We start from the raw sequence: 15,298 nt of genomic DNA on the forward strand, positions 1-15,298 counted from the left end.
TCTTTTTGAAGAGTCTGAGAGTCACTTTGTTAGTTTGTGAGGAAGGCTGCAGCTATGTCTTTTAGGTTTTTAAACCATACAGAAAACTTTCATAGGAAGGCACAATGTGAGTGAGTGTTTGTGTGTGGACACACACAGACAAAGACACTCACTAGACAGAATGTTATTTAATGCTAAACCGGTTGACTCTGACTCACTCTCTGGGTATTTCATCAGGACAGTCACCTTACAGTGGCGTACAAACATAGAGGGTGGCGGAGTGAAAAGGAAGGGGAGGTAAAATGGGAAGGGGAAGAAGGGGTGGGGAGATTTTGGGACAAAAGGTGGGGAGTTGAAAGATGAGAGGCAGAAAGAAAGAGAAGGAAAAGGAGTGAGAAGTTGGCAGCACGCAGCAAGGCCACCTTACTCTTTCTTAATACCAAAACCACCTGCTTGGTCTTTGCCTATTAAAGTCTTTTTAACGTCCACCACACTCAATATCAAACCATTAAACACAAGCTCATGTCAGTGAGTCCACCTTGTATCATCTCTATTTATCTGCCTTCTCTCCCTCAAATCCAGCAATCCATCAAACCTAACAGCCATCAATCTGGCTTTGACTCCATCTCCTTTATCAAGATCCCAAACTTTTTGTAAAAGAAAGAGAAGAGCGTCAACCTTACAAAAGTATTAGAAGTTTTAATCCAGCCTTTAAAAACTAATGCACATATGCTCACTTCATAACTTCAAATCGTTTGAATTTGTAACCATGAATCATTCTCCCCCATTGACACATACATACTAAAGGGCTGGAAAACCAAATGGGAAATTGTGAGTCCCAAGAAGAAAACCTCCCTTTCACATCAGAGTGCATAATTAGTTATTTGCATGTAGTGGTGAGAGCTTTGGATTTCAATAAGGTTTTGGATAAGTTTAAAAAGAAACTGATGAGGAAGAAACGCCTTTTTAATGTAAGACAGATCATACTGTTACTGTTTATTTATGGCTGATAAATATATAGTGCATAAGTTTGTCAGGCTCTACAATCAATGCATTGGTGATCAGTCTGACATGCATTTCAGTGAGTGACTTGATGACAGCTGGTGGATGTGGCACACTGATGGCTTTGGATGGAAAACGTGTTACGGAATTATGCTTGTAGTATTTAATATAAATAAAACTAGGTCAAAACGTAGTTGAAAACTGTTTCGAAAACCGCTGTAAACAACTACTTTCAATGGAAAGTAACAAAAGCCTGCTCGAAAAGTCTTTAAATGTTGCTAGATGACATAATATGCTAATTAGCATATTAATGACATCATTGCGTTGTACTTGAATTCTGTATAGTGTCAGGAGGTTTCAGCCCTTTATCTGTTTTTTATTTCCCTTCTACTGTCTGTGCTCACATATAAAGTAATTTAATACAGCCAAATTCCCAATAAAGCTGTTCTCATTTACATGTTATTCTGTTTCTGTTGTCAGACAACAGAACAAATATGTTAAGCAGCAGTCTCTTCCCAGCCAATTCCAACAACAGCTGTGCTGTGATTTCAGCTATATTTACTTGTAAAATGATCACTCAAAGGGAAAGTTAGGATCTCATGCATGTCTATGCAGGTGCGGTACGGTCAATTGAATGAGACACATGGAGAGGTGTGCCTGTGGAGGGAAAGCTGGACCTCGTGCTCCAAGGACAATACAGGTGACTCTCTTTTAGAGAAAGTAGCAAAGGTTTGTCCAAAAAGTCGCTAGATTTGGCACTAGGTGCTATTTTGAAAAAAGTTGCTAAAAGGTTCTGAAAAGACGGTACATCTTGCAACAAAGGCACTAAGTTTACAACACTGCCTTTAAATGGCACCCTGATGGTGTAATAGAAACTGTTGGCGCCAATTCATTTTGAAAGAGAAAATTGGGAAATTCCAACAGTCGGCCGGCCAACCAAAGGTGTAACATCAGCATTCAGTCATTGACAGACGTCCATATTCATAGGGCTGGCACTGCTGTTGCAGTCCAGTCAAACAAATCCCAAACAAGTGTGCAGAGTTTGTTTTCATAATTTCCTTCAACTGATAAATACTTATTAAATCTTGTATTGACACAGTTTGTTGTATACACTGCAGGTAGGAGATGAGCTACTGACTCATGACAGGTAAGAGAAAGCCTGCCATGTTGAATCCATATGTGTCAACAAGGATTACGAAATGATCATGCTGTCTGCTTTCTAGCGATACACCACTTTTTAAGATTCCCAAAATTCTCCAGAACAACTTCGCACCTAAAAAACGAGGTTTAATTTCATGCAATATAAATCTACTCATTGTCAGATTCCGAGTACAGCTATATTGGTTAAGAGAGTTATGTGAGGACACAAAGTATTGCTGAGGCTGAATGATAACCTCATAATACAGTCAATCCCTGTGGGGAATGACAGCCTGAACAGAGCATGATGGTTCATTATGGGAGTAATCACCCACAGCTTTAGCCCTAAATCCACCACATGGCTACCCACACAACGTACAGAGACACATGTACATGGACAAATACTGAGAGACAAAGAGAGAATGATAGAGACAGAGAGATACTGTCACAGAGAGGAAAATACAGTCCGGAAATATAGATAAACAAGCAGGCACAACGCAACCACATACACACGGAGACAGAAAAACCACAACAGAAATGATACAGAAATGTAGACTGTGACCTCAAAAGATACTCACAGTGGGACAGAAAAACACACACATAACCACAAATGAAAAAAACAAAAAAAACAAAAAAACAACTACAGACGCAAGGAGAGAATGACGAAGCGACTGAGGGATGAGACACACTTTTCTCATGCCAGCCAATTCCAGGAACAATTTCCTGGTCTTAATTAGTAAGGGAGATGGTGAAATGAGGAGTTGGCTGTGAGAGTTGATTTCCATGAAGATTGAGAATGAAATTAAAGGAGATTAAAGCAAACTGCTCAGGGGGGATGAACAGACAACACACACACACACACACACACACACACACACACACACACACACACAGAAACACATATATTCACACAGAGTGCTAAGCTGGGGAGCTATGACAGACAAGATTTTGGCAGTTTGGTAGCAAGAGTGCTATGTGTGTGACAGCGTGCGGGTGGTTTTTAAAGAAAAAGAGGGAATGTGACATTGTGTTCACGACAACCAGGGGACCATGAATTCACTTCAATGGAAGGTGTGTGTGTTTGTGCATCTGTGCAAATATGTGCCCAAGGGAAATATGAGAATGGGAGAGGAGGGACAGCTGTGTCATATCAATTCACTGACCCATCTTCACTTCCAAACTGCAGATACACTATCCAGCTTCATAAATGTAACGAAAGCAAAGAACAATTCACTGAACAACTTTTTGTAATTACAACAGGGTTGAAAATTATAGAGGGTAACTGTGTTAAGTGTTCTTCAGAGTGAGCTCCCTTATATATACACTAAAGCAGTGTAAGCATGACCTCTTCTTGCATAAACACTTTTTATTCTCTTTCTCTCTCTCCTCTCTCTCTCTCTCTCTCTCTCTCTCTGCCTCATTGTCTCCCGCCTTCTGTGTCTCTCTCCGCCTCCTTCCCCGTCCGTCTAAAACTTCTTCCACTGCTCAAGTAAAACTGTTATCATCTTTGTGGTTAGTTTTTTGCCTCAGGCACCTCTACATAAGCACATTTCAGAGCAATTATCCAAAATGGGGGCCTCTGCCTGCATGCTACCCATGCCGAATCATAACGGATTCCCCTGGTAAAGCTGCTCAAGCAATAAAGAGCAGGGTGAGATGCTTGGGAAGAAAATAGCGAGAAAAGTACTCTCCTTTACTCTTAGAGAGGGTAATTTGGACATCCAGTTTCCTACGCAATGACAACAATCAGAACTCTGGCTTAGAAAACAAACTAAATGATGTACATGATAAAGCATACAAGAGGGTAAGGTCATATTTAGTGAAAGAAAAAAAGGAAATGTAAATAGATTTGTAACTAAAATAAAACTGTATTAAATTATAAAAATCTGTAAACAATTAAGCAGTTCCTCCTGTAGCATCTAAGTGTATTATAATAATGAGGTGAAACTGTTTTATTTTCAGCTTGTGTCTCTTGATAAAAAAGTCATTACATGGTGTGAATTTGTCAATCTTTCTTATATGGTTATATTATATTTGAAGTGATAACCCTGCACAAGACAACGGTGCATGTCCAAAGGCCAAAGAGTATTTAGTGTTAGTGCTACAGCAGTGTATGGTCGGGTACTCATTCCACCTCGAGTGTCACAGTCATGTTCATTGTGTTTATATACGGGTGATTTTCTCTAAGTGACTTAAGGGAGTCTGCTTCCACTCAGACCAGTCCTTTCACTGAACTCTCTCCCCTGTCATTTCAACACTTCACAACCTGTGATCAGCTCTAGACATCAGATGTGGTCCTTCCATCCAAAGTCAAGTAAATAACTCGATTTTCTGACAAAGCCCTGACACTCTGGAAGACAGCGCTTCCCCTGGATCGTGTATTGTGAAATGACTCACTAAGGACAAAAAATGGCTCAAAGGCCTGTCTACTATATAGTATCTAGTAAGTAAATAACAAAAGGAGGCATATTTTGGCATGTAAATTAATTACTGTTCACTTCAAGTGTTGCTTTTCATGCTAGTCAATGAATTGTATTTGTTACTTTGATACAAAAATTGGAAAAACAAATTTATAAATTGACAAAGATGTTTGGGAGCAACAACAGGGCTCTAAAGCATTAAAGGAATATATTTTCGTCTAAAAAGATATTTACACTTTCAACCATGACACAATATCTCAAATATCTAAGCTCTGATGAGGTATTAATTCCTTAATAAAATAAAATTCAGACCTTCATCTACCCTGGCAACACATGCTAGCCTAATCGAAATTTCGATTCTATTTCAATTTTATTCAATATCTTTTTGCAAAAGCCTTTCTGATTTGTTTTAACCTTTGACTTATACGTTGCATTTGGTTTCGGGAGACACCTCAGCCTCATAAATCAATGAGACATGACAATCCCTTTCTGCCTCCCTGAGAGTGGTTCCCTTATTTCTCCCTAAAGACAATGATGATAATGATATAACAGTGCAAAACAATATATACAGTAATATGAATTGATACATATATGCTGTTTTTCTCCCACTTGGACTTTAGAAATGGACTTAAATTCTGTGTCACTACAATCTACGCTGTGGGTACACTAAAGCATTCTTTGACATCTGGGAAAAAGCTTAGTGGCTTACAGCAATGGTGAAACATCATAACCACCCACAACCAACACCCACACCCTATGGGTTCTCACTATAAAAATGTTTATTCAGTGTTTGTGACTATCATGACATCTCTCTCAAAGCCAGAAACCAAGACTCTCTTGATGATGTCATCCAGAGAAAAACACTGAAGGATTTCCACTCATAAGTGTTCTCATAAGTGTCAGGGTGAGTGTCAAGGGATATACACCACAGTCTTTTTGGTTCATATCTGTACTGATTTGCATATTCAGTGACAAGACTACTACTGCACGATGCTATTTCATGCCAAAAGAGGTCACATGTCATTTGGACTGTGTGGCAATTTGGTTTCTGAGCTGGTGAGCAAGTTTCATACCAGAAAGGTTGGCTTACCCACTACAGTTGTTTCCAGCTGCTGGATTACAGATGACTGGGTCTAATGTTGTAAGCTACATGCAGGTTTAAGCCTAAATGAGTGTGGAACAATTTGGTTTTAATCAATGCTTAAAATCTAACACAAGAAATCACTGTTGAGCCTTGTTTTCCTTGGTGTAATTCATCCATGATTTAAGGAAAACCTAAATACATGCAGCTGAGACATCTGCACTATAAACAAAACAAAACAAATTGACTAACAGACATTTTCCAATTGACACAAGTAGCTGCCTGGGTTGGTGTGTCCCTGAGTGTCTGGACTCCTGATTGCTATGCACACGCATGTCTCAGTGGAAGGTGGCAGAACAAATTGCCATCATCTGAAATTTGTGTGTGTCTGGGTGTTTCTGTGTGCATCCGTGTACGAGTGTGTGTGCGTGTGTGCATGACCTTGACATATTGCTAATCCGCTGAAGGAGAGAGACTTGACCTGATAGCTACAGGGCCAAAGAGCATGACTGACACTGCGTGCACATTTGTATGTATGTACGTGTCTGTGTTTCGCTCACCCCTGTGTAGGTGCCTGCAATGCTGTGCATGACTGAGTGTGTGGATGTGTCTCTGTGTTTGTCTCACCTGCTTTATAAACTTGAATTAAGCTGCCTGCACCACCCATAAGTCCGCTAAAGTGCCCTGCTCCAAAAAGGTCCACAAATCACGCCAAAAATTAATCTCTCGGATTGTGTGTTTGACACTTTTAAAGCCATGACACTGATTGCCACTATCCAGCTACAAACTGTTATTTAGTTACTGCCTTGAAGTGTTAATTCCACAGTTATTAAAACAGCCTGAAGATGGTGGAGAATGAGAGAGACTGAGGAAAGAGCACGAGTGACGGAATGAAACAATAAGCACATGGTGAGCAAAGTGAGAAAAAAAAATAAAAAAGGAGGATACAATGGGAGGGGAAATAAGAATATGAGTGGGAAGAGGATATGGGTATGCGGGAGATGGGAATGCTGAATTGCCATTGTACAGTGCAGTATAAAAGACACTTTGCTCAGCAAGCTGTAGCTGCCAGGAAGCATTTTAATCACAACAGTAGATCCAAATAGGAGCCGAAAGCAGGGTAGGTCAGGAGGTTGGGTCGATTTGAAGTAAAAGGTTATCGCAAGAGGGGGCTGAGTGTAATCAGAACTGGTTAAGGGAAAAATCACTGTTATAACAGAAAGAGAGAATGTGAAGGACGGAGGGACAGAATAAAAGTCAGAAGGAAAATACACACTATACAGAATAAAGAAAAATGAGAGAGATCTTAAGTGAGAGAGATAGTTAAGTAAAAGAGGGGCCGAATTTCTATCATCTTTCTCCTCCCTGATATCTACTGGCCCTTCAGGCCTTCTTAGAGGCATCCTCCATCATCATCCTTCTACCTAACCTCCAGAAGTCTTACGTGTGTGAAATACTAAATACTGTGTATGTGGAACACATATAATAACACTTGCACAGTCCAAAATATGAAAATAAGACCGGACAAAGAATTATGATGCAAATTAATTTCACCCACAAGTTATTCTAAGCAGTGGTAGCGGAAGTACAGGGTTTGTGGTGCATTCTAGTACTCTTTACAGTTCAAATTCTACATTAATGAATCCGATTGAGGCAACTGAAGGAGACAAAGAAACAAATAAAGCAGAGGTAGAAGAAATAAATAGCTAAAACAGGAAAATTTAAAGTAAAGTGAAAGCTGAGGTGTGGTAAGCTTGAGCTCACTGTAACTGATGTGGCAATACCTGCTAAAAGCTGGTATTACATGATGATACCAGTGGGATAATGTAAGTTATAGAGTGATGCGGATACACACATTACCCCTCTCTTACACAAAGTCACACATAAAATATGCATCTATATACATGCCTTCATATGTCACCTGCCATGTTGAAAAGGTACATTCAGTGCTTTGTGTGCATTTCTATGCTACTGGCGTCTACATTCGCATGCAAGTGTACGTCTGAGAATCTCAAGACGTACACTTGCCTACATCTGTCTCTCAGCATGCACCAGCCCGAAAACATCACATTGCCCAGCTCTCATTGCACCCCAAGGAGGTCCCATTCCACTGGAGAATGTTATTAGCGGAGCTTAGAATGATGTTTCTGACTGTGTTACTCTCTCTCTCTGCTGACAGACAGAAAAACATCCTCACATAGCAAAGCAACGCAGAGAGTAGAGATGCTCTGTTCTAAATTCAAATGGTCTTTAAAGCTCACAGGGCCAAATTAATAGAGAAATATTTTGCTGTGGTGCTGCCGCGCTGCTTTCATCATATGCTGTATTGCATATTGTATAGCTTTGAGTCAGCTATTTTTTTTTTCCAAATGCACTAGTGTATATTTATTATATTTAAATCTATCTATTACAGGTTAAATTTACATCTTGATTTAGAATAACATATATATTGTGTAAGCCTACTATGATAAATTAATTAAACAAATGCATGTGTGTAAGTCTGTAGGTAACTAAATAAACTACACAACCATGACCTGGAAACGTGGAAATGCAAGACATATTTACTGCCAAATAAAATAACCTGAAGTGAAAAACAAGGGTCAACATAATGGATTTCCCTCTGCAGCATGAATAAGACCAACCTGGGAAAACAACTTTTCCAGGATGCGTGTCTGTTAGAGTGATGTTGTCTGTTAAAGTACGACACATGAGGATGTGTGCAGTTGGATGTGTGTGTCTGTGGAATGGACTCAAAGCGCTCAGTTGTCCTTTTAAGAGTTCACTCAAGCAGAGCCACACTGTCAGTATAAGCCAGGTAAACTGGAGAGGTGGGGTCGAGTTTGTTATTGGTATTTCTTTTCTGTTTGACCTGTCTATAACCTGAGCACTCAGATGAGTCCCAGTTGTCTTATATAGCTGAACTGACCAGAGCAATGACGCTTGGAAAACTACTGTTGTGGGTTCAATTCTCAAGCCAGTGAAAGAAGCTTTGAAGGAACAATCCATTCTGTTATATGAGGCTTTTGTTGAAAGAACGAACAAGACTTTTTTGGTGATTTCTATCAAACATCTCGACTCCCCTGCCACACATTTGCTGCTGAGCTGTCAAGTGAACGTTATTCACAACAGGATCCAACCTTTTCTTCCCTCTGGACTGTTGCTGGGGTCTAAAAATTCTAAAATGATTTCCCCATGTGATCACTGCTAGAGTGATACTGAGTCTAGTTGGGTTTAGTCTGGCCTGTGTTCTTTTGGTGACCTTATAGTCAGACTCCCAGTTGTCTTATTAAATTGTTCACCAGACCATAACAGGAAGCTACTGATGGTAGACTAAAGTTATAGAGCTAAGTCTCTGCTCAGAAAAATTCCCCACCATGTATCATTCAGACTAAAACAATTTTGAAGGTTCTGCCCAACTACAATTTTTTTTCATGTGAGTCTTAAGTGTTTCTGGTTAAAATTTATACCTTGTTACAGTAGTGTGCCATCACACATCAAAAGAAAGCCAAACAGAAAGTCAAAGTTTTAATCCTTAATTTTCATTTAATAAAACCTATCTTTTGATACTGTTCATGATCTTTATTTTTCAGCAATACTTATTCAATAAGTTCTGTAATTACTTCTCTATGTAGTTGTTTTCATTTTTAGTCCACCATTCTCGCACAAGATTCAAGTTGCTTACCTACGTACAAGGAATTCACAGGAAATTATGTGTGTAATTAAGTGTTGCTGTTTGTAATTGTATCTCATTTATATCAGCCTCATTGTTCACTCTCCCTATACTGTTTCAGAGGTCTATAAAGTTATGGCTAATGCAAACCAAATATTTCATACTGCTGTCGGTTCACATTAAAAGCATTCAGCAGGTTAAACGCAAGGTGGCTTTTATTGTGAAGCTGTCACAGGAAGCACAATGTATTTGTTAGAAGTTAGCACCAACAGTGACTGTAATGTTCAGCTTTTTTTGTCAGCGGATCAGTTTTAATGTTTGCAGGGAGTAATATAACAAGAAGGAGCAGCCACAGTGAGCTGTTAGATGAGGAATTGCAGGTGACAGGCTGCACACCTCAATCTTCTCTGTGAGGTAACCAACTCGTTTTACTGTGTCCTGCTGTTGTGTGGAAAACTACTTGCGCCATGTCAAGAATGAAATCAGATCAGAGTTGAACACGGTATAACGGGAAAAGGCTGATTATTGACTGACTTCTTTATTAAAACAAAGCGAGTCTGATTAGCTGCGTCGTAAAAAGATACACCAGGATCTCTTCAGTTATATTTCTGACAAAGTGTCTGTTAAAGAAGTGTTTGCTGCAGAATTAGACTGATGTTAACACAAGAAACAATGGATGTTGCCAAATCAAACAGGATTGAAAATCATAAGGGGTCACAACTTTCACCAGCCATTTGGAAAATAAGAACTCTTGCACTTAAAAAAAATGTATCTAATGGCAAAACATAACATATCTTATTAAGTATGATATAATGATTTTTTTTTTTTCCTGAAAACTACTCTTGATTTAGGATTGGATTTTATTTTTTAGCACACTGTCAATGTCAATGTGTGGAGTATGTGTGTACATATGTATGGGTGTATATCAAAGCATTACAGTGTACAGCTGATTAAATGTATACTCTGTACTCATGTTCCTATGACTGAGTGTTTTAATAATTCACACACCAAATACCATTGATGATGCCTCTACTAGCAGTTTATAAGCTCTTCATTGTTTTTCTCTGTCAGCCATCCCCTTCCTCTAATGTCTGTTGTCTTTCACACAAGGCTCCTTTCATGAGACTGGAGCCAGCAGAGTAGAGGAGATAACTGTGCATGTATGACTGTGTGTGTGTGTGTGTGTTTCATTTGGGAAACAAAAAGACTGAATTGCATTTATTTATGAAGTTGCCTGTCTTCATGTACAAGTGTTAAGCACCCACCCAGCACTCACCCATACTCTTACACAGTATGCATACTCACGTGTAAACACTGTCTTCTAACCTTTACTACTTATACAGTATGGGTGCTTGCAGAAGTGTACTCACATGCAATGCGGACATGTGCCTTGCGACTTTTGGTTGTTCCAGCAGAGCTCCAAGCCACACACTGACACCAGTAATCTTCAGGACCAAACAGCTCTTCGACTTGCTGCCGTGTTATCTCTATACTGGCTTCTCTTACCACCAGACCTGCAGAAGAAAGGAGAGCACTATTGCATCATTTACAATATCAGTTGAGATTTGAATTCAAACCAGAAAAGCTCCTGAAAATTGTAAGCGAGTCACAAAGTGCATTTTTCTTAGTGAGCAACTAATAAAGTAACAGCTAAAGTCTATTTAAGCTTCTGCTCTTGTGATATGGCTTTTATGTTAGCTTAAGAAGCAAAAGTCAAAGCGGTGCACAGTAAATATCTTAGCAAATAAATAGAGGCAGGGGATAATCATACAATATCTGCTGCTGTTTACAAACCCAGGTCATTCTACTGAGTAGCTTCACTCCTGATTTAATGTAAACTTTGAGAGATTGTTCCTTTGCATTTCTACCACTTATCTCCCTCTGCTCTCCAATTCCCTCTTTTCTCTGGTGTGTCGAAAGCTGCTCCATGTGAAGAATAAGTGTGAGGTTTAAATGCACCCTGCTGCGCCCTACTGATAGGTCTGCAAGGGTGCACAGATGGAGGAGGACTGCAGAGGAAAATAGGAAATGAGGAGCAAAGGATAAACACAGGATGAAAATATGGCCGACACAGAGAGGGGCAAGAAGAGCACATGTGTACAAGCAGGAAAGAAGAGACATTAAGATTTTTATGGAAACGTGTGACAAAGGAAAGGAACAATGTACAAAAAGAAGTAGAAGGAGAGAGCTCACAGAGTAGTAAAAAAGAGGAGAGAGAAATGAGAGAAACAGTAGACTGGTAGAAGTAATGGAGAGCAACATGACATAGGCACAGTGAGAGGAAGAGCGGGGATGGCAGGATAAGAAGTGGGAGAGGGCAATAAAATGTGAAACTGAAAGGGGAAAAAAGGAGATAAAAATGGGTTTTAGGTTAAAGTAGTGGGGACTGGGGAGTAGACGGGTAAAATGCTATGAGAAAAGATCTTGGCAGTTTATTTCAGCTTCAGCAGCGTTACAAAGACCCAAGAAAAATTCTCTATGGGGCTCCACAAATCTGACTTGGGCCTATTACTTAGGAAGACTCTCAGTAAGTTCTTACCATTAAAGAAATTCAGACACAGTTATTGTAAGCAAGCCAGCATAGAGGGAAAGGGGACAGAGAGGAAGGCAAACAGTGAAATCCAGCGGGCAGGAATTTGACAGAATAAAGGCCATTAATGGCTGGCAAGAGAATTAAAGAGAAACCTTTGAGGACAAAGAGTAAGAAAGACAACAAAAGCTTTTGTTGAGGCTAGCTAGGAGATAGGGGGGCATGGCTTTTGAGTTAGAAAAAACTAAGGGAGGGAACTTAGATGATATGGTAACTTAGATGATATGGCAATTCAAATAGCACTGATGTCAAAGAGGGCAAATAGGAAAGTAAGGCAGAAAGTAAAAAGCTTGTGGAAGGTACTGCTGGCACAAAAAGGGATAATAGTCAGTGAGGGGGAGACAGCTATATGGGCAAAGAGCAAAGACAGTATAAAAACCAGTGTGAACACCAGCGCTCAAACAAACAAGCAAACAAGGGAGACCATTATAGTTTCACAGCTTAAATGAAAGCGCAAGGGACACAGCAAGAGAGGTAGAAGCTCAGAAAATGGCAGCTAAAGAGGAAATTAAAGCCAGCAAACAACCCAGGACTAAAGCTGAGACAACTAGTAGGCAGGCAGTTGCACTGAGCAAAAAACTCCATGTGAGGACAAAAAGGGCAAAAGGGATAGGGAGGAGGTGGAGACCAGTGAGTGTGCTACTGCTGAAGTAATGAGGAAAGTAAGGCAATTAAAGTGAGTGGTTCAAATGAGGCAGATAGCTAGTTATGGCAAATGGACTCAAACAAATGCAAAGAAAGCATATGGGACGGTACATGAATGGGACCATTAGATTTGAGGACACAGTAAGAGGTAGGGAGCAAGCCTGTGCCTAAGACAAATGATGAAAATATACGCACATTTAAAGCTTTTGCACCACTGCCTACGTGGCTTATTAAGCCAAAGATCAAAAACTATCAGCAGTAAAATATAAGTGAAGCAGTTCCAGTTTTAGCCAATGGCTACACTATATACTTTCCGTTGGAATAAACAGAGACATGTATGCAGCAAAGCTAAGAATTTGCAGAAAGCATTGAATTAATTAACACACAGAATGAAATGTAATTTTTTTCCATATAAATAATTAATGATAAAGCAACAAATAAGAAACCGGAAGGCAAGAAAGAAAAAAAGGAGTCTATGCAAGCTCTTTCCAGAGAACAGTCAAAAGTAGTCAGATATTAGCCTGCATTCTCACCTGCTCTGCACTATTTATCACTTAGAGAACAACAATGAAGCATGTGGGACAGTGGCTGCACCTCAGGTATTCGCACTGAAAAACTGCAGTTGAACTGCATTGCGTAAGGGGTTGCTTTCTCCAAGCAGATAACTGAAGAAAGCATTGCCAGATAAGTTTTACAGTAACTTTGTGTACTTGAGTAGTACACATTGGTAAATATAGTCTAAACTATCTGAGCTATGATCACACAGTCATTTGTGCCACAATTTCAACTAAATTCTCTCATTTATAAAAAACAATTATGCAAGCAGGTAATGAGGAATACAGTGCAGTTCATCCCTATACATATGACCATAAAACTGTTTAGTTGCTTCCAAACTGTTTTCATTGGTGAGGTGACACAATTTTTGTCAAGGTGAATAAAGCAAGTATAAAATACTTTGAAGAGAAACCTGGAGGATTGCCACAGGCCAATGCCAATACCTGGATCAGATGCACAGCTATGAGAAAACAGACAGAAAGAAGGAAAAAAAAAACAAGAAAAGAAAATATACAGAGAAAAACAAAGAGAACTGGGGAGAGCCACGTTAGAGCTAAAAAGATACACCGATGTGACACTACCTGCTTAGTTTGGACGGAACGTCAAAATGGAAAGATAAAAAGGAGTTTTCAGATGAATCAAGAGCAGAATCAGTAACATGATTCAGTATCAGTATCACTGTGAAAGCATTGTGTGGAGATTTAATGGAACATAATTTCTATTGGTGATGATTCCATGTATCCAAAATAGTTGAATCATAGTCTAACTAAAGGGGAAACTGAAATAATAAGTATAATAACTAGACTTGAACTAAGTAGAGTGCATACCTCTGGCAAGGCCAAATACTGAGGAAAATGTTTAAAAATGCCCTATCTCACAGTGTTAAGAAAAGTGTTGAAAAAAACATCCTGGATCCGCCTCTTTAACTGGATCCAGACCAAAATTTAATGGGTTCTTCCTGGGTCATGCCCCGTCCATCCACCAAGTAACAAATCAGTTCAGTACTTTTTTACATATAATGAATCTTATGTATATATACATATACATATACACACATATACATATACGTACACATAAATATACATATATGTATATATATAAATATATATATACATACACGTAATATACACACTAAATGTTAGAAGTTATTCATGCAACATAAACTTATCTGCCTTTGTGGAGATATACCATTATTTATCTCTTGAGTTGACAGCTTTTCATGCATTTCCCTGCATTTATATGAGAATGACTGTAATTTGATGCTAGAAGGGTTGTCATACATTTAAATATAATGTGCCATGCTACAGTTTCATCTGTGTGTCGGCTGGGAACTAAAAGTACATGTGAAAATTAATAACAGAAAGATAAGTATGCCAAAGTTTTGACACCTGTGATCTGCAAAAGATCACAAATTTACACCTATCTATATCCTGCATGAAGACAGATTCCCTTGATTTCCTTCAGTGTCAGGTCGTTACAGAAAACATGTTAAAAAAAAGTGGGAATAGACATAAACAAGATAAAAACAAAGATGTCACTGGATCTGGGATTGTGCTGTTGAAACCGGTAAAGCCCCAGTAGTTTCTATTGTTTACTAACGCAAAGCTCACAAGGCAAATGTTGCTGGGCAGAAAGCGGCTGAATTACATGAGGCTTAAAAAGTCCCAAATCACTTGGTGTCTTATTTTGTTTAGCTACATTGCTCAGAGCATTCACATCATTCTTTTATGGGAAGACAAGCATGGTATTTGGGTCTCTATTACTTGACAGTACTTCACATCAACAAAACCACTACTGTCAGCTAGGGGAAGTGAGGGGAAAGTAGTAGATGAAAAATGGAAGACAAGTATCAAGTGGAGGCTGTCACAAACATTTCTATCAATCACAGCACTGCACACAACCCCCAGATATTTCTTTTATTCCTAGAATGTCAATACGTACAAAAAAGTTTACTTGTCAGCTGGGGAGTGAATGTTCAACAGTGCATGAATGTGCTTTGTCTGGTCTGGACTTTTTTATTTGACAAATGGTAACTGGGAGTAAACATGCACAAAAAACACAGATTGGGACAGGTTGCAGAGTAAAGATACACAATAATTTTAATGTCTGCGAGTTTATACTGTATAGCTGTTTGTCGTACTGCACATGCCCACCAATATTGTACCTCTTACTAATCGTGAGGAGGATGCGATGGTTAATGCATGGTTCAGACAACCTGT

The 15,298-nt window shown here is 39.2% G+C and overlaps 1 protein-coding gene across 5 annotated transcripts in view; it reads right to left on the bottom strand.

Annotated features, from left to right (window-relative positions):
- Window positions 1–15,298, bottom strand: part of LOC120805303 (netrin receptor UNC5C-like) — a 357,857-nt gene that overhangs the window by 68,837 nt on the left and 273,722 nt on the right. For 4 of the 5 annotated variants that reach the window (XM_040155423.1, XM_040155422.1, XM_040155426.1 and 1 more), the window contains one exon: window positions 10,660–10,803. The exons of the other annotated variant lie outside the window; for it this stretch is intronic. In XM_040155423.1, coding sequence (XP_040011357.1) covers window positions 10,660–10,803 — 144 coding nt within the window. The remainder of the gene's footprint in view (window positions 1–10,659; window positions 10,804–15,298) is intronic. 5 annotated transcript variants of the gene reach the window in all.

The sequence above is a fragment of the Xiphias gladius genome, chromosome 19 (genome assembly GCF_016859285.1).
Source record: "Xiphias gladius isolate SHS-SW01 ecotype Sanya breed wild chromosome 19, ASM1685928v1, whole genome shotgun sequence".
NCBI classification, from domain to species: Eukaryota; Metazoa; Chordata; class Actinopteri; order Istiophoriformes; family Xiphiidae; genus Xiphias; species Xiphias gladius.